Raw genomic sequence first — 19,094 nt, 5'->3', positions numbered from 1 at the left:
CAGTGCTTTTTCCAAAGAACTGTGATTTACCAAATAAGTATGTCAACCAAACATGATGAGGAGGTTAGAATGGCCTCTGAATTTGTTGAGTGAAACTGCTAATATAAATCCTTGTGCAGGTAGTTTCTTCCAAATAGCACTGGTAAAATGAGCATCTCCTTCTGTCTCTCTAACACACACACACACACACACACACACACACACACACACACACACACACACACATGCCCCTCAACTTGATATTAAAAGAATTTATCATCTATATTTAATACAACTGGCCTGCTTGAAGAAGATAGGTTAAAAAAAGAGGCAACTGAAAATGGCTACAAATGATAAAAAGATAAAAACTAATATAAAAACAGAATGCTAAAGATAGATAAATTCATCAGAAACAGTAAAGTATGTAAGGCATATTGTTAGAAACATACAGCATTGCAGGAATCTCCAACACAAACACACACTTCAAATCATTAAGCCATGTTTAGTTTTAAGTAGTCTTGTGTAAAGCTACCTCAGATACAGTATTCATTCTGGAAATCTATACTACTTTATTTAAACTGTGATGTGACCCTAGAAAAATTTGATACTTTATCAGCTATATTCCTTCCATACAAACTTTTGTACCAAAATAAATTACTACATATTCTTTTTATTACATTTGTATTTACACGTTTGCTTTTGTGGAGCAGGGACATATGTGTGGCAATCTGAGGAGACCGCTTGCAGTAATTGGCTCTCTCTATCACGCAGGCCTCAGAGATCACGCTCGGAGGCAGGCCTTTACCCGGGAGCACATCTTGCCAGTCCAAGAAGAAAATTGTTAGTGCACTAATATAGTCATTAACACAGTGCTAAAGGACTGAAGGTCAAGATAGAGAGAAAATCATAGGAGTATAACGGAAGGAACAAAAGCACTAACGACATTCTGAGCCATTATGCCTTTCAGCCATACTAGGGACCCACTCAGAAGAACAAAGGTCCAACCAGAGCTTTATCAATTTGATAAAAGACAAAAATATTTCTATTGGGGGCTGGAGAGAGAACTCAGAGGTTAAGAGCACTGGCTGTTCTTCCAAATGTCCTGGATTCAATTCCCAGAAACCACATGGTAGCTCACAACCACCTATAATGATATCTGGTGCCTTCTTCTGGCCTGAGCCAGAACATTGTATACAATCTTAATCAATCTTTAAAAAAAATATTTCTATCAATATCTAGAATTTAAAAAACATGGAGGTATTTCATAGACTATGTATTCCTTTTTTATAACTGAAGAAACTGATCCTAGCACATTCTCTTAGCATTCATCATCATGTGTTTTCATCAATTAATTACAATCAAGAGTCTCTACTGGCAACATAACTCACAAAAAAATGATGGCTTAGAGGGATATGCAATGGGTTATTAAAATTTTCGGGATTATTCTTAAGCTCCTGAAAACCTCCTTCCTACCTGAGGTGCATTCGTAGCCACTAGGAACGCGTTGGTTCTCCCCGGATGGTCATAGTCATGCATGGCAGCCGCCACGTACAGAGCCATCAGCTCCAGCGCGGGGATGTTTGCACACAGGCAACCATAGCTCGCGTCTGGGATACAGCAGCTCTTCGAAGAGACATAAGCAGTGTGTCCAGAACTAAGTCTACCGTCTGCATCTGGGGGATGACAAACGGCAAACAAACATCAGTGTGTGACTGCCTGACAAGCATGCCAAGGACAGAAGTGCCTGTAGGTAACATCAGTATCAGTATGAATTTGTTAAATACTCACAGGATTTAAAGAGTATACTTTTCCTATTGTTTACCTTGCAGTACATAAGAGAATTCTAACACTAGGATGATGCTTTTTTTTCCTCAGGCTAATGAATTCATAAAAACTCTAAATTTGTAATTTTCTAAACTTTTGTTTTTTAAGGGCTAACTATATTGCGATGCAAAACACTAGCATCAAGAAAAGGAAGTGGACACAGAGTCCCATCCCTAACCCAAGAAGAAGTTACTCGCAACTGATCCCTCCTAGGAAAGGGAAGATCAGTTTTCTTCAATGAAGTGTCACTTAATGTATCAACCATGCTCCAGGGCAGTTAACAAACAAAAAACAGATTTGATGTGTTGTTTTGTTTTTTTTTTTTTTTTTGTGTGTGTGTGTGTGTGTGTGTGTGTGTGTGTTTTGTTACTTTTCCTTTTTTATCTGTTTTGATTTTCTTTTTGTTGTTAGTGTTTTTCTACCTTTCCTTGAGAAAAACAGAGGGAGGGAGGGAGGGAGAGAGAGAGAGAGAGAGAGAGAGAGAGAGAGAGAGAGAGAGAGAGAGAGGAGGAACAAATAATTGAGTGGGTAAGGAGGTGAGAAGGATCTTGGAAGAACTGGAAGAGGGGAAACAATATGATCAAAACATGCTGAATGAAAAAATTTAAATGCATATAGTACTCATTTAAAAAAAGGCTCTAAATGGGCAAAACTTGGGAATTAAATTTGATTCTAAAACCAACATGAACACATAGGTAATTCAATGTATCAGCACTAAGCCCCTCGACAGAGGCACTGCTTTTCATATCTCCTCCTGAAGAATCGTTTCACTTGCTGCACTGACTACAATTTCTCTTCTCCTCCTTTTCCTCGCCTGAGGCTCTTTACAGTGGAACACGAGGAAAAGCACGACCATGCAAAGGCCTGAAAGCTGAGAGCTACTCGTCCAGGTCCTGTTTCCTCCTGTTAGAAGCAGCGTGCTCTCTTGGCTTCTGCTTCCTACTATCTCACCAATTGCTTCTGTTGTTTTATATTAGCCAAGGCTTAATGGTTACACTGCCATTGCTGCTAAAGGGACTGGAAGAAATAATAAAACGTAAAAGACATTATAGTAGACAGCTTATAAAGCCAAATATAAAAGAGATACAAGCTGCCCTTAGTTGTGTTCATCAGTTAGAAATAGTGCCTTGTCAAAGACCAGATGGTTACTTAATTGTAATTTAAGTCAGTATTTGTTATCCTAAGAACTGTTTAACATAATGACTTTAATGCACTAATGATAATTTTAAAGTGTTCATTATTTCCATACTGTTTGTACCTTCAATATATGTATTGAGTTTCAGAAAACTGTACTCTAACACTCCTTAAGACAATTATAAAAACAAAAACAGTTAAATATATAAACATGGGGTTATGTAGGTAAACTGCTACTAAAAATATTTTATTTATTAATATCAGGTTAATATCCTGAACATTTCCCTGTGTTACATCCATCATAGATTTCCCCCTTAAATTATAAGTTAATCTTAAAAACCAAAAATGGCAAAGTATATCTCTATTAAACTAAAACAACTAGTTGAGAATAATGATGCAGCATAGGACCATTTGGGACACATAAGATACTGCGTTCAAACAAAAAACAAACAATAACAAAAATGTAAACACTAAAACAAAACAAAAACTCAGTAAATGCTTAGAGCTTAGACAGTAGGTTCTTGATTCAGCAGTACATACAAGTTTGACAGAAACTTAACGTTAAGATGGCAGTGTTTTGCAAATTGTTTTCAGATTCAATAATTAATATGTATAAAATCCAGCCTGGCTTTTTGAATGTAAAATTATAAACTGAGTAAACAATTAATATATGAACACAAGAGATTGAATGGCTAAAATTACCTCAAAGGGGCGGAGGGGGGAGACAGGCTGCTGTAGAGATGGCTCAGAGGATAAGAACCCTGGCTGCTCTACCAAAGGTCCTGAATTCACTTCCTAGCAACCACATGGTGGCTCACAACCCTCTCTTAATGAGATCTGGTGCCCTCTTACGGCATGCAGGTGTGCATGCAGGTGTATATGCAGGTGTACATGCAGGTGAAACACTGTATACATAATAAATAAATCTTTAAAGAAAATTGGAGGACTCATACTTCCTAATTGGAACACTTACTACACAGTTCAAGTGATGAGGACATGTGATACTATTATAGAGATGAACACAAATAAATGAAGTAAAACTGAAAGTCGAGAAAAATATTTGATGTTTATGGTTACTTCATGCACCAACCTAGTTTCCATGGCCAGTTTTCAAAATGCACCAGAATACAGTAATAATCTAGGGACTTTTCGCAAAAGAAGAATCGCTATCTGAGAAAGGCAGCTTGATTTTATATAAAAACTTATGGATTTATACACTGTAATTCCCATTCAGTGGTCTACAAAGGCTCTATAAAGGAAACGTATCTGCAGAAGATAATATGAGCACTGCTAGATTGGTCAGGCATTTTGAAGTGCAATTTACACCAGTGGAAAGCATTTCATGATTTTCACACTCTGGGTAGCACATAAAATCCGCAGCCTGTGTTAAAGAATTGTGGCAGGGAGGGGGTTTTAGTATTTAGATGTTGTAAATTTGCCATCAGAACTCAAAGGTCCCTCTAGGTACAGATTTTCAAATTCTTCAACTACCTACCATTTTGCAGGGTAATCTCCACAGGGCTCTCTCCCTAGCTATCTAGAAAACTCTACTGAGTAAAGAGACAATCTTTAGCCCAAACTTAGTCCTACTGAGCATCTAGGATACTCATTGCTTTAAGTGTGTGTGTGTGTGTGTGTGTGTGTGTGTGTGTGGTGTATGCATTCATGAGTGCAATGCCTGCCAAAGCCAAAGATATCAAAAGATTCCTTGGAGCTGGATCGTGAGCTACCCAACAGGAGTACTGGAAGTGAACTTGGCTTCTCAGGAGAATGGCAAGAGCTCTTAACTGCTGCACTATCTACCCAGCCCCATTCATTACTTCTTAGTCAACAGGAGCTACTCAGCATTATCTCTCCAGTGCTACGAAGAAGATGAAAGTACATTACAAAATGTGGGACTTTGTGTTCCATGCAAACTACTCTGGTAGATTTACTTTACTAGATTTCACGGTTGTAATAAGTTCAAACAATAAGAGATACAGGAACTTTATAATACCCAAAGCTTACTTAAACCATTATTTATGATATGGGATAGTATTAATTTTACAATGCTTACAAATGTTTTAAGTATTACTTAAGTAATTCTATGATTTTTTTAATGTGTTCATTTGGTTTGTTATTATCGTATATTTTAAACATACCTAATAGACTGGAAAAATGATGAAAATATGCATGATAATGGCTATCTTAATGGAGTGGGAAGACAGAAAACAGGTCTCATACATAGCCTAGTTCTTATGATGGTAACAAATTTAAAATTTTTATATCATGTTAAACACTGTAACACAGACAATCTTTTATGTGTTCCAAAGTTTACTTAAAGAAAAATTTTAGAGACACTTTTATTTATAAGACTGTTTGATTTATTATTTCTAATTAAATAATTAAAAGAAAGCTCTTTAGAAGAAAATACCTGCTTCGGTTCCTGTTTCATGGTCATTGTGGATCTGCTGTAATCCAGGAATTGGTCGTGTTGTCAAATACCAAACAGCATGTAGGACATCTGTGGCATGTATACGATTGTGATCTGAAGGTACCAAAATACTTCATTATAGCATCATTCTGTTTAGGCTTCGCGTAAGACATTTGGAAAGTAAAATGTTTTTTCTAGCTATACTATGTCCCAACAAGTAATCATATTTTATTTTATTTTAAAGGTGGTCTGGTATATTAAAAGGTGATCTTTTAAAAAGTTTCAGATAAAATGCAAAGACATAGTAAAGGCCAAAAGAACACACAAGGAAGACAAAGATAACTGAAAGGTATTGAAAAATTATTGAGATTTCTATTTTGTGGCTTTTATAACATGTGGTGTCTAGATTATGGAGACACAATATAGAACACTTTAGAGGACAGGAAAGATGACCCAGTGGGTAAGAGTACTTCCTGTTTATAAACATAAATGAAGATCTGATTTCAGATCCTAGTACCTAGTTGAAAAGCTGGGCATTTTGTATATGCACTGTAATCCCAGTGCTTGGGGCGGGGTGCTGAGTCAGGAGGAGGAGAGGAGTTTGCCTGGTCTCCAGCACAGATGCCAGCTCAGTAGAGGAGCCTGTCTCAAAGAGAGTGATACAGCAAGTCTTTCTGTGTGCACACAGGCATGTCCACCTGCATACACATGTATGTGTGTGTTTACATACACACACACACACACACACACACACACACACACACACACACACACACAGTTTTGCTCACTAAAAAGTTATATATTCTGCATGGCTATGCTTTTGGCAAAAAAGTGAGAAGTTCTTATCTCTTATGTTTCCTATGAAGATTAAATGGAAGTTAAAGCTTGACTAACTCACTTTAAACTACTAGGCAGCATTAGTACGCTAATTTAGGAATAATTTACTCTATGTGTTCATATGGAGGGAAACTACAGAAAGGTCTCATACATTAAAAAGTATTTTCCTAATATGAAAATCAAATTATATTCAGTATAAAAAATTAAAAATAATTCCAAAAGTGAGAACACAATTTAAAATACAAAATTAAGTAAATTTTAAATATTTTTAAATTTAAATGAATGATTTTCTGAAATTATCGACTTAACACTCATAAATACTTAAAAATATAAGGCATACAGATAATTGAATGGGCTAAAGAAATAGTTCGGTCAATAAATGTTTCCTTTTCAATTACAAAGAACTGATTTTGAGGCCCAGAACTCAGATTTAAAAAAAAAAAAAAAAGTCAGGTCCAATGGTACAACACTGCAAATGGAGTCCTGGGACAGACAGAGACAGGAGGCTCTCTGGGACTCCCAGGCCAGCCAGCCTGGCCTAGCAGGTGAGCTCAAGGAAAATGTAGACCTACAAATGCATGTGTGCATGTATGTGTGCAAAATGATGTGTATATGTATGTATCATTTAAGTGAAGAAAACTGTTTATAAATAGGTATCAATATTATATAGGAATATATAGGAATCAATATTATGATTCACTTTATAAAAAATGTATAAGAAGGAAGGCTTGGAAGACATGTATCAAAATTGACAAGTCAGTTATTACCAGGAAATAGGTTATAAATATCTATTTAAAATTTTCTCAAATGTAAAAAATTTTTTTTCTCAAATGTGTATTTCAAAAATACATCAGGGATCATTTGAAAAGAAAAACATGTTATCAAAACTTAATCAGGTATGCCAATACTCACAAGGAATGTCTCGGTAGCCATTTTCTAACGCATGGAAATAGTTCATAAATTCTTGAGTGGGAATTTTAAATGTTTCCAATAAACCAGTGTCTTGAAATAAAGTATACATAACCTAAAAGTATAATAAAAGGAAGTTCACTTACAAGTTAGATTGCCTCTCTGTAGCTTAGTTTGTATATATTTAGAAATATGGCCGTGCATATGTTATTTTCTCGTGGTGCTGGGATTGAACCTTGGGCCTCCCGCTTGTCAGCAAGAACTGCACTCACTGAGCTATGAGCACAGACCTCCTTGGTTTAGGGTAGTCTCATCGAGCTGTCTAGGCTGATCTTGAACTTGAGATCCTCTTGCCCACACTTCTCAGGTAACTGGGATAACAGACTGTGGCACCAGGCCCACCATATTTATTTAATTTTATTTATGTTTGTGAGGGGGCCACCATGTGTGTATAGGTGCCTGTAGAGGGCAGCAGAGGCTGCTGGATCCCCTGGAGCTGACATAACAGGCAGTTTTGAGCCACTTGACATGGCACTGGGATCCGAACTCAGGTCCTCTGGGAGACCATCAAGTGCTCTTAGGAGCCGAGCCATCTCTCCATGCCTCTCAGTGCATTTCCTTAAGGTAGCTCATTATAGGCATCTCAAAAATTATTCTTCCAAGCAATTAAAAAGGAAGATGTCACCCTAAGGACTAGGAAAACCAAAGAAATTTTATCATGTCCAAATTTAATTTTTTTTCTTGACTCCTCTTTCGTTTTTTATTCCAAATTTACTCAAAGATACTGCAAACTCTACTTTGTTCTTAAGTGTGTGGTTTTTTTTTAAGTCTGAAAGAGTTTATTCATCGTATTTTTTTTATCTTAAAGAATTCAACAGACAGGATGGGCCTTCTGTGCCTGCCACATGGTATTCCTTTATGTTCTGTATTTTGTAGATATACAATTACTTTAATTCTCATGAAAGGAATTAATGAGAATCATACTTTAGCAAGGTCAACTGTTAGAATGATTAGGTAGAACTCTGACTCTTGGTTCATTTATGAGATTCACCAAAGGTCTAGGTGGGGGTTAAAAAGGTGAAGTTTAAATTTTAGTAGTTAGAACTAAATCATTTTTCAGTTCCTTTCAAACATCAAGAATCAAAAAGAGTAAATCTTTATTACACTATGTTAGCCTAACCTAAATCTCATTAATATAGTCAAGTCAATGATTCTTATATGTACTCATATGTGAAATGTTTTATATGTTTATAATAGCATGTAACATATAATACGTGTGTGCATCATGTACACTTTAACTGTATGTTTTGAGGGCTCCCTGAAAGACAAACGCAATGGCAATGTTATTTCTGAACTTGTACTTAAACCAGTATCATGATTTAGATTTTGCTTTTATAAATATCTGAAAATTTATAGTAACAAAGTAGAGATATGAAACAAACCTGACTGAGAATTCTTCCTGATTTTTCTCCCATGTTTTCTACAAGCTCAAAAATCTGAAAATTCCAGTTGCTCATCTTTTCTATTAATGAGCCATGATCTTCTGCTAGCATTGGGTCCAGTAACACTTCCTGCTCAATCTAAACACAGGAGGAAAAGCAACTTTACCTTTTACAGATATTTTACTCAAACCAGTACATCTAAAAATATTATCATTTCAGTAGTTAGGACAAAAGTATTTTAAATGTCTATTTATTATAGTATGTTCTGTGTGCGAGCACACACATTTTAAAACGATGTCTAACTGAGGAGTATGTTTCAGACTGAACACTAACAGCAGCCTGTCTTCCATAGTCGCTTTCTCAAATACTCTTTCGTGTTACATCTTGCCTTCTAGTTCTTCTCTTGTTAAAAGCCACCTCAAGACAACTTTAACATGCAGTCTTAGCATCGGAAAGCTGATTATATATATATGTCACTTATATATAATTAAGCTTTTTATTTTAAAATGACTTCATAAACCTAACGTCCATTATCTCACAATGCAGTTCAGTTTAGAGCATTTATTTATAGCATCAAGTTCTATCTTGCTGGCCTTGTCTACAACAGTCATGTGCTCAGAGAGCGTCAACACTTCTCATTTCAGACTCAGATGTGTTATGTACCAAAGTATAAGAAGAAAAGCCTTGTCCCATTACAGCGGTAGTTCTTCCTAGGACAGTATCCTCGAATACACAAATATGATTTTGTCCTATAAACTTAAATACTGAACTTGAGGAAACTGGTACTACTAGAAGGAATCTTTCTATTTCTAATATTTTGTGTGTGTGCATTCACACATGTGACACAGTGTATGTCTGTGAAAGTCAGAAGATAATTTTATGGAGTCAAGAGTTCTCTCCTTCCACCATGTGAATCCAGAGGGATCAAGCTCGGACGATCACTTGTCAGCAAGCACCTTTATCAAAACTACCCGACTTGCTAGCCCAGGTAAATAATTATTCTCTTTGTTTTTTTAATAACTATGCACATGGTCTCTGCATTCTTTTTTACTTTTTTTTGTCTCTGCATTTTAAAACACAATTAACAAAAACATAATGAAATATATCTACAATAAAATAAAATAGTCATATAAAAGTAAATCTTTGTTGTTCCCAGCTAATAGGCTTAGACCTACTGTTCATATTTCAGGCACTCTGTCAGTTAATTGTGACTTCCCAGTGGGGGGGGGGGAACTAAAATTCCATTACATTGATAATTATGCTCTGTGAAAAAATAATGAAGCCAGTACTAACTAGTGCCATATTTCACCTTAACACATGATACTGAAAGTTTATCTTTTACATTTGGTGGCTGTGCCTCTTCCATTAGGTGATTACCACCTTCCGGAAGCAACTCCCTGCCCTCGTTCCTCACGGTCTCTTCTTGGGTTTCCACACTGTTGAATCGTTCTTTTGGGAAAACAGTGTTGTCTTCTTCACCTTTCAAAAAATATATATAGTTGATTACAAAAACTGGTTAATGATTTAAAACTATTCTGGTAAAGTGAATCACAATGCAATTCAGTTTAAAGCATTTATTTTTACCACCAAGTTCTAAGCTCAGAGAACATAAACACTTCACATTTGGGACTCAGTTTTTACATTTACTTATGGATGACAAAAAGAGGTAGATATGTTTATGAAATAAAATATCAGTCCCTACCAACAGACACTTTTTGCCAGTTTGGTATAAACCAAACACATGAGATTCAGACACAAAAACTCTAAATTCATAATTTTATGTGAATATAATTTTTAAAATATGTAAAACTTAAACCTCACTATGACAAATGCTGAGTTATTTCTCTACTTATTTGTTTAATAATGGTCTTTTTATTAAGCTACATGGAAAAGCAGGGTAACACCAGTAGCCAAACAGTTTTTAATATTTGGTTTTACTTATAATATCCTAAACAGGTAATTTTTCTAGGATAGATTCATACACTATTAAGTAACCGAACGTAATTACATACAATGTTAGTTCTTAAACACAAAATGATCAATGAAGGAAGTTGGGGGAAAGGCCCATACCCTGTTTTTCTCTTTATGAAATGTTCAAAAGTCCCAAATTGATATCTTAGTCAGTGGCCTGGTCATGCCAATAAAGGTGCCTGTCGCACAGCTAGGCACCCTGAGTTCACTCCCCGGAACCCATATAAAGGCAGAAAGAGAAAGCCAACTCAACAGGTTGTCAGATCCCCACATGCACACCATGTATGACAGTCCCGCCACCCTCAACCTGCCATCATTCACAAACACACAGTGATTTTTAAATGTTAATAATATGCATGAGTGGTGTATATGAGCACTGAAAGAGGGAAATCATTTACCTTAAGGGGTACAGCTGCAAGGGTGCATAAAGGGAAATTTTAAGATAATATTTAGTTTCTAAACCTGGGTATACATTACACAATGTATAAAAATTCATCGAGCTTTAAACTCATGATATATATGTTCTTCAATACATAGGACTTTCAATATTTTTTTCTGTTCATTTACTGAGATGTCATCTCATTAAATTGCCCAGTCACCCCTCAACTAACAATCCCTCACCTTATCTACAATATAGACCTGGCAAGTTTTTAAAAGTAAAACTAGGCTTTCTGTTTGTGTTGTGAGGTGTAGAGTGTGTGTGTGAGCGCACATGAATCTCACTTGTAGCATGGGCTGGCCTCCAACTGTAAATATGAGCTCAAGCTGGGCCTGAAACTCACAGCAAGCCTTACATTTCACTCTCCCAAGGTGCTGGAATAACAGGCATTAAGCATGCTGGCTGTTTTGAGTTCTTGAGTGCTCCCACTGATCAGGACACACTGTCTGATACCTGTAATCCTAGCTACAAGGGAGGATGATCATTAAGTTGAGGCCAACATGGGCAATTTAGAGAGCTACTATCTCACAAGGAGAAAAAAAAAGATAACAAAAAGTACTCCTTGACTTCAGGAGGTTCAAAACTTGATGTTTGTAGTTAAACTTAATTCCAAGATTTCTCTTCCCTATAAATGCTGGTAGTAACTTAACATAACAGTGATATCATAAAAGTGATTTTAAAAGTTAGTCAATTCTATGCCTAACATACTAAATAACATCAAATATTAATTTAGGATTAGAAAGTACTATTGCTTATAAAATACTATTTTCCAAATAAAACACAGTTATTTTATAAAATAAAATTTAGAATTCAGTAGTGCCTCTTTATCTGAAGCCCCAGTGTCCAGTTTCAGTTGGTCAATTGCCATCCAAAATGCTACATGGAAAAGTCTACAGAAGCCATGACCTCAAAACTGTGCTGAAACCTCACTGTTTTTCTCCAGCACCAGAATTACGTCTTTATCCAGTGTACCCAGGCTGTATACCTGTTTGACACCAAGTACCCACCTCAATTATCAAGTCAACGATAGAGGGCCTGCAGTGCTGCCAAGAGCACAGTAACTTATTTTATTTCATAATGCCTAAAAGGGGGAACTATAATATTTAAATACTCTTGGTAAATAAGAGCAGTCACTAGAATGATACTCTAAACAAGAAAAAGCTTACAAATGATTGCATTTTAAATGTAAAACTCGATTGCTGAAAACATCACACAGCACACATCTCAGAACTGAGCTGGAAGCTTCCTCACTGCTGGAGAGAAGGTGCTCTGCAGGCTGCGGGAGGAGAAAAGACATCTGAGGTCTAACCCAGCTGGGAACTCCACAAACTACAGCAGCAACCTCTTGGGCAAAATGTGCCACTGCTGGAACAGTGCTGTGACTTAGAGGACAGGAAATCATCCCCTCTGTGTGTCTGAAGCCCACTCCACAAGAGGGATTTCAAGCCTGGTACTGAAAACCTGATCAAAGCTCCATGACCCCAGGGGAAAACTTGACTACTATTGTTTTGGATAAACTGGCATGACATCAAACTGCCATCTAAATATCTATGTTTATAGTAAACAAAAGCTACTCTCAGAAATAAAAACACAAAACCAAAAAAAATCTCTTTACAAAGACTGATAGTGAATACAAACAGTATTGGATGCTGAAAGGAATGAGGAAAATTGGACATTTATATGCTTTCTCTAAGGCTCAGGGAGTATCACTGAACAGGGGCAGAACAGAAGGGTAGAGCAGCCACTACAACCACACGCACAACAGTTTCAGTTGCCTCCACTGGGTGGGACTGTACAAGGCTGGACTTGTCAACAATCACTAATGGGTAGGAGAAGGGTTCAAGGGGCCTACCTCTCCCTGCTGACCTGTTGGCTACTAAAGGACACAGGGTAAAGGGGGATAACTTTAGATATCTACCTACTAGTTTAGCCTTCTAGGCTCCACTAGAAAGCTCTCTACTCATGGTTAAACATACAGCCTGGGTTAGAGACACAGTGGGTCACAAAACACAGACATAAACATGAAAGGATTCTATGTGGAGAAATGACAGGGATGAAAGGGAGAGAAAAGAGGGTATAGGGTAAGAGCAATCAGAATTTACTATGAACATATATGTAATTGTGTATGTACTATGTACAATCAGAATGTACTATGAACATATATGTATATTTGATATAAAAATCATTAGTATTTGATATGTTACATGATATTTTAGTGATTTAAACAACTGAAAATTCTGGATGCTTTCCTGGAAGGAGTGCCTTGGGATGAATTTCTAAGGTGGATGCCTAATGGCCTTCACATAGGCTTAAAATTTGTTGGCTATACTCTGAAAGAAGAGGGAGTAGGAGCGCCCAGTCTACATTGTCACTTTGTCCAGACTCTCTCTGAATATCATGAGAGTTGCTGAGATTCCGAGGTATTGGTAAATAAGTAAGCTCTCACAAGAAAGCAGTGATTGTGATGCATTTTAGAAAATGTGTGGAGTAGACAGAGGACTGTAGTTCTCTTTGGAGAAGAAACTGCTGTATCTGTAACTGCCAGAAACTGGAATCCACCTAGATGTCCCACAACAGAAGAATGGATAAAGAAAATGTAGTGATTTATACAGTGGAGTATTCCTCAGCCATTTAAATTCCTCAGCCATTTATATAATGAAATCATAAATTTTAAAGGTAAACTGATGGAACTAGAAAAAAAATCATCCTGAGGCATCCTACACCCAGAAAGACAAAAATGATACATATTCACTTACATGTGTATATCAGCTGTTATGTCAATGATAGCCAAGCTATAATCCATAGATCCACAAAGGCTAGGTATACAGTAAGGGAGGACAAAGGGGTACATATAGATCTCATTAGAAAATACAGAGACTGATACATCAGCCAAGGACCATGTATGATGTAGAACTAGAGCCTCTGCTCAGATGGGGCAGCACAGCCTCCTTGTGGGTCCCACAGTGTGGAGAGTAGGGACTACTTCGGACATGGACTCTGGCCACTCAACTTTGGCAGGGTGGCCTTGTTAGGCCAGAGGAAAGAGGTTACGTGTAGTCCAGACGAGACTTGATAGGCTGAGGACAGATGTTAGTGAAGGAGGGCTCCCCTTTCTGAGGACTAGGGGAGGGAATGAAAGGGGTTAAGGAGCAGGAGGATCATGGGAATAGCTCTGAGACTGGCTCAGATATGAATGTCTATGCATAGACAAGGCTTCTTGTTGGTTACAGAATCCCTGTGAATCATTATTAGGTGCCATTCTTCGTATGGCATGAATGAAGATTTACAGATGTCCTTCTTCTGCTCATACAGAGAGCAGAGAACCAGCCTTAATTGTTTTGTGCATCCTGCACATCACATTCAATTATAATTTTAGGACTGTATAATGCTTGCGAGAAATTATATGTTTTCAGAACAAGAACCGGACACTGACACTGGATCAGACCTGGCAGGATCCACTCCTCTCAGCATGCTGGACACTGACATCCTGAGTCCTTCATGTTCCAGCCACAGGTGCTTCAGCTGCTGTTCCCCATCAGAACAGGACAGCTCCAAGGACACCTTCCAAGAAAGCTTCCAATCCCAATTGGTCCAGCATTTCAGACTGTCCCACACAAGACTCTAAGTAAGCCTGGAATTTCTAAACATTTAGAAACTGGACCACAAATGCTATTCCTAGCTTGTTTCACCATTTCCCCACTTTTACTTGAACCCCTACAATGGTATTATTCATCCCAAATCAACTGGAAGAAACCTTAAGAGAACAACGCCCCATTTCCTTTAAGGGGAGGTCTGGTAGGTTTTTGGTTGCTTTCTTGGGCTAGAGAGGGTTATTTTCCATGGGAATTGGTTATAAGTTATTATTGGTCTTACTTAGAGAGAAAACAAAATTGGATGCAGGGATGTCTCTCTTTCCTTAATCTTCCATTCTAAGGTTTGGAGATAGGGGCTGAAAAGAAAGATGGGGGAATACAGAAATATACAGGGAAGAAATAACAAAAAGTAGATTAGTGAAACTACTCCTCAACTTATGCCTTAATTGTTACTCACAAGGTTATTTTTAATTCACTGGTATAGAATTTTGTATATAGAAGCAAAATAAGTTTAATTTTAGATACAGTGGAATAGAGTTCAAATTTAAGATGATTCTTCACACACATTATATATTTCTACTCTAATATACAGTATTGTACCCATATAACTCAATTATAATACAAAGTTTACTTCCAATACTTTGAAAGTGCTATTGAAAGCTGTTTAGGATAAGTAAGTTATACAAGTTAGTTGTTAGTTGATCAAATCATGGTCATATCAATTACTAGTCTATATTTATCACAAGAATATACATCTTAGGTCCAACAGATGGATATGATTCTACAGAAAGGTAAGGTAAAAATAGATAAGGTCTTCAAAAACCTCAGAGACATGCAGAATATGGCATTTAAAAATGTTTTTATTATTTTAACAATTCACTGACAATGAGACAGGTTAACTCCTGGCAACACTCAACCTACCTCAAAAAGGATGATGAGCATCAAAGAACCTCCTTATAGAGATGGCTTCAAATGTGGCAAACAAGCCACTGGGCAAAAGGCCCTTGTTTCTACCACAGACAGAATTCTGCCTGAAAGGGACAAGCTTGGATGCAGGCAGAGTCGATGGCCAAACTCTGCCAAGACAGGGTACGCATGTCCTCAACAGTTCCTGCCTCATAAATATATCAGTCATATATATTGGGCCAGAAGGCTGAAGACGATGCTCCAATGTTATGGAGAGTTTTGGATGACTACTCAGGTAGCAAACTGTCTCTGTCATATTCTCATTTAGGAAGCTGCTAACATGCACCCCCTGTATACTCAGGTAACCAATTTTATTCCTTCTCAAGTCTCTAATGGGGTTGAAGACCAGATAGTTTAGTTTTACAATTAAGCTTAGTTGTTTAGGGGTTAGGATGTTTTTAGGTCTAGGTAGATGTTTTAAGTTGATAATAATGAGATATGATAGATACTGGCTTACATTCAGAATTTTAGACACACCAAGATAGGAAAGATGTTCTTTCCAAGGCTGCCAAATACAAATAACCAAAACACTAAGAATTTAACATTTTATATAATTCCTGATTGTTTCATGGTTATTTATTGTACATATGTGTAATAATATTAATGTATATGTAAAAAATAAAAAATATTTAATTAAAAAAGGAAAATAGAATAAATAGTTATGGATATATCAAGGTATAACAGGAGTATCAAGTGGGAAGCAGGAGGGGAGACGTGGTGCGGAGAGATATGAAGGAAGAAAATATAAGGAGATAGCTAAAATTGAGGGTCACTTGAGGGGTAGGATGGAAACTAAATATGGTTGAAGCTTCCTAAAAATAAACACACACACACACATACATGAAGTGATCTAAATGAAGTTGGCAAATGATGGGGGAGACGAAGACACAGCTGGCCATCTCTTGTCAGCAAATGAAACTCGGTACTGGGACTGGGCTACATTTTAATTGAATTGTTGGCCAAAGGGGTCCTGTGGGAATCCCTAAGAAAAAACAGGCCAAGACTGTAAGTTTGCTCTCCACAAATTGACAAAAAGGCCCTATTGCTAAAGACAACACCTACACAACTCTCTGAACACAAGAGTCAAGCCGGTACCTTCATTGAGCCTTCATCCCTATAGGCTAGAGTCTTTGGTACAGAAGTTACTCTGCACGCTACCAAAAGAGACATATTAAAACCAGTCCAAACCCTTGGATGGAAAATGGTGCTCTGCCTGCAAGAGCTAGGACAATGGTGCCACAAAGTTTGTGGAAGTAACACCAAATAGTACTGTTTTTAAAAAACAAAACATAACAAAAAACCCATAGCAATTAAATGACTCCTAATGACATTCTGCTATGTACATAGATTAGTTTCTTGCTCAAACATCATCAGAGAAGCTTCCTTCTGCAACAGGTGGGAACAAACAGAGACTCACAGTCAGACATTATGCAGAGAGAAAGGCCTTGGAACATTCAGCCCTAAATGTATTATCTCTATCAAATCGCTCCCCTCAGGACTTAGGGAACCCGTTGGAAGAGGAGGAGAAAAGAGTGTAAAAGCCAGAGGGAATGAACTACACCAAGAAAACAAGACCCTCTAAGTCAATATGATGAAAACTCAAATGAACTCACAGAGACTAAGGCACTACTTACAAGCCCTGGGGTCGACACCAGGCAACCTGGGGCCTCTCTGCATAGATTATGCTTCCCAGTCTGGTGTTTTTACAGGATTCCTGAGTGTGCTAAGGAGTGGGTCTCTGATTCTTGTGTCTTGTCTTGGGCTCTTCTCTTTCTGTTAGTTTGACTTTTCCAACTCTGGTGTGTTAGTTTTTGTTTATCATATTATATTGTTATGTTATTTATATTATATATTATATTATATTATATTATATTATATTATATTATATTATATCTTTTAGAAGCCTGTTTGTTTCTTAATGAAAGACAGAAAGGGAATGACTCCAGATGGGAAGAAAGGTGGGGAGGAGCTAGGAGTAGAGGGAGGGGAAACTGTAATCAGGATATACTATTTGAAATTTAAAACATCTATTTTTAACAAAAGGAAAAAATAGTTGTAAAAAATTTTATCTTACTCAGATAAAAATGAAAGTCCAAGCCAGGTGGTGGTGGCACACACCTTTAATTCCAGCACTTGGGAGGCAGAGGCAGGAGGATCTCTGTGAGTTCGAGGCCAGCCTGGTCTACAGAGAGAGTTCCAGGACAGCTAGAGCTGTTTTACAGAGAAACCCTGTCTCAAAACACCAAAAACAAAAACAAAACAACAAAAAAAAAGAAAGAAAGAAAGAAAGAAAGAAAGAAAGAAAGAAAGAAAGAGAAAAGAGAGAAAGTAAGTCCACTAATCTCACAGTACACTTATAAGAATTTACAGGACAAAATATTTAGCCACTTGAAGTTCAAGTTAGAAGAAATTCTTTGACTGAGTTTCTAGAACATAAATCATCCCTTGCTCTGGTGGAAACAGAAATGACTATAAAAGTTGAATATAAAATTCATGAACATCTGGATGTCTGCTAATTGCAGAAACAATGTCACATTAAACAAGAAAAACAACTCGGCCTGGTGACACTTCACATGACTGCTGTCCTGGTCAACTGCTTATTGTTCTCACATGGAAGTACTCCAGTGGGGATCTCCTCTTGGGGACCAATCATTCCACAGAACTATGAGAAGTAGTAAGAAAAAAGTTGTACTATTTCTCAAAGATTGTGTTAAGTGCAATTGCATGCCATTAAAACCTACCGTGTCAGTCTGGACACTAGAGCAAAATACCTTATACTGGTGGCTTATAAACAACAGAAGTTCATTTCTTACAGTGTGGAGGTCAGAGCATCCGTGCAAGGGTGTTCTGATAAGGTTCTCTAGTTTCAGAATGCCCGTTTCACACAGAGCAGAAAGGAAAGCTACCAAGTTCTAATGAGCTCCTTTCAAAGGAAATCACCTCACTTCTGAGACTTCTACTTCCTCATCTGTTACCTTCCCGAGGCACCGAGCTCTAATAGCATCACTTTCATGTTTTAGCATCTGAATTTTAGAAATTTTAGCCTGTACCCTTAGTGTACAAATAAACATTTTTAGTCAACGCTAGGTTACACATCTTTGATGATAATCCACTTTTAGAACATTCTTGTCATCTCCAAAACATCTTTCCTGCCTGTCTGTTGTTAATCTCCATTATCCTTTTAGGGATCAACTGTTCTGACATTGTATACATTTATCTTTTGAGAATGTCTTCCCAGCACTCAGGGTGGCAGAGGCAGGAGGATCGCTGTGAGTTCAAGGCCAGCCTGGCCTATAATGCAGTACAGGACAGCCAAGGCTACAGAGACACGGTATTGGAAAACGAGGGGGGCGGTGAGGGAGGGAGAGGGGGACTGAGTCACTAGTGACTCTCCTTTTGAGTTTAGCTATTCTACTTCCAATGCTAGTGTTATCTCACTGTTGTAGTAAACTACATTTCCCTGACGATGTGTGTCATCTTTTTCTGTTTTACTTATCCAATTAGCTATTTTGCTAAATGATTGTCAGTGAAATACCACCACTTCTACCACCTCCACTACCTCCTCCTCCACCTCCTCCTTCTCCACC

The 19,094-nt window shown here is 37.4% G+C and overlaps 1 protein-coding gene and 1 long non-coding RNA gene across 3 annotated transcripts in view; one reads left to right on the top strand and one right to left on the bottom strand.

Moving 5' to 3' along the window:
* The window catches only part of PDE3B (phosphodiesterase 3B), a 122,801-nt gene that overhangs the window by 10,475 nt on the left and 93,232 nt on the right, over positions 1-19,094 (bottom strand). Inside the window, exons 8-12 of one of the 2 annotated variants that reach the window (XM_084771513.1) lie at positions 9,848-10,017; positions 8,539-8,676; positions 7,100-7,211; positions 5,351-5,464; positions 1,453-1,652 (exon numbers count right to left, since the gene is read on the bottom strand). In XM_084771513.1, coding sequence (XP_084627639.1) covers positions 1,453-1,652; positions 5,351-5,464; positions 7,100-7,211; positions 8,539-8,676; positions 9,848-10,017 — 734 coding nt within the window. The remainder of the gene's footprint in view (positions 1-1,452; positions 1,653-5,350; positions 5,465-7,099; positions 7,212-8,538; positions 8,677-9,847; positions 10,018-19,094) is intronic. The other variant, XM_084771514.1, reaches the window with a different exon arrangement.
* LOC311591673 overlaps positions 8,686-19,094 on the top strand; it is a 101,962-nt gene continuing 91,553 nt past the window's right edge. The window contains exon 1 of the long non-coding RNA XR_014777161.1: positions 8,686-9,526. This is a non-coding gene — a long non-coding RNA (uncharacterized lncRNA). The remainder of the gene's footprint in view (positions 9,527-19,094) is intronic.

This window comes from Acomys minous (assembly GCF_964271855.1).
Source record: "Acomys minous genome assembly, chromosome: 2".
NCBI classification, from domain to species: domain Eukaryota; kingdom Metazoa; phylum Chordata; class Mammalia; order Rodentia; family Muridae; genus Acomys; species Acomys minous.
This window is presented reverse-complemented; position numbering and strand designations above follow the sequence as displayed.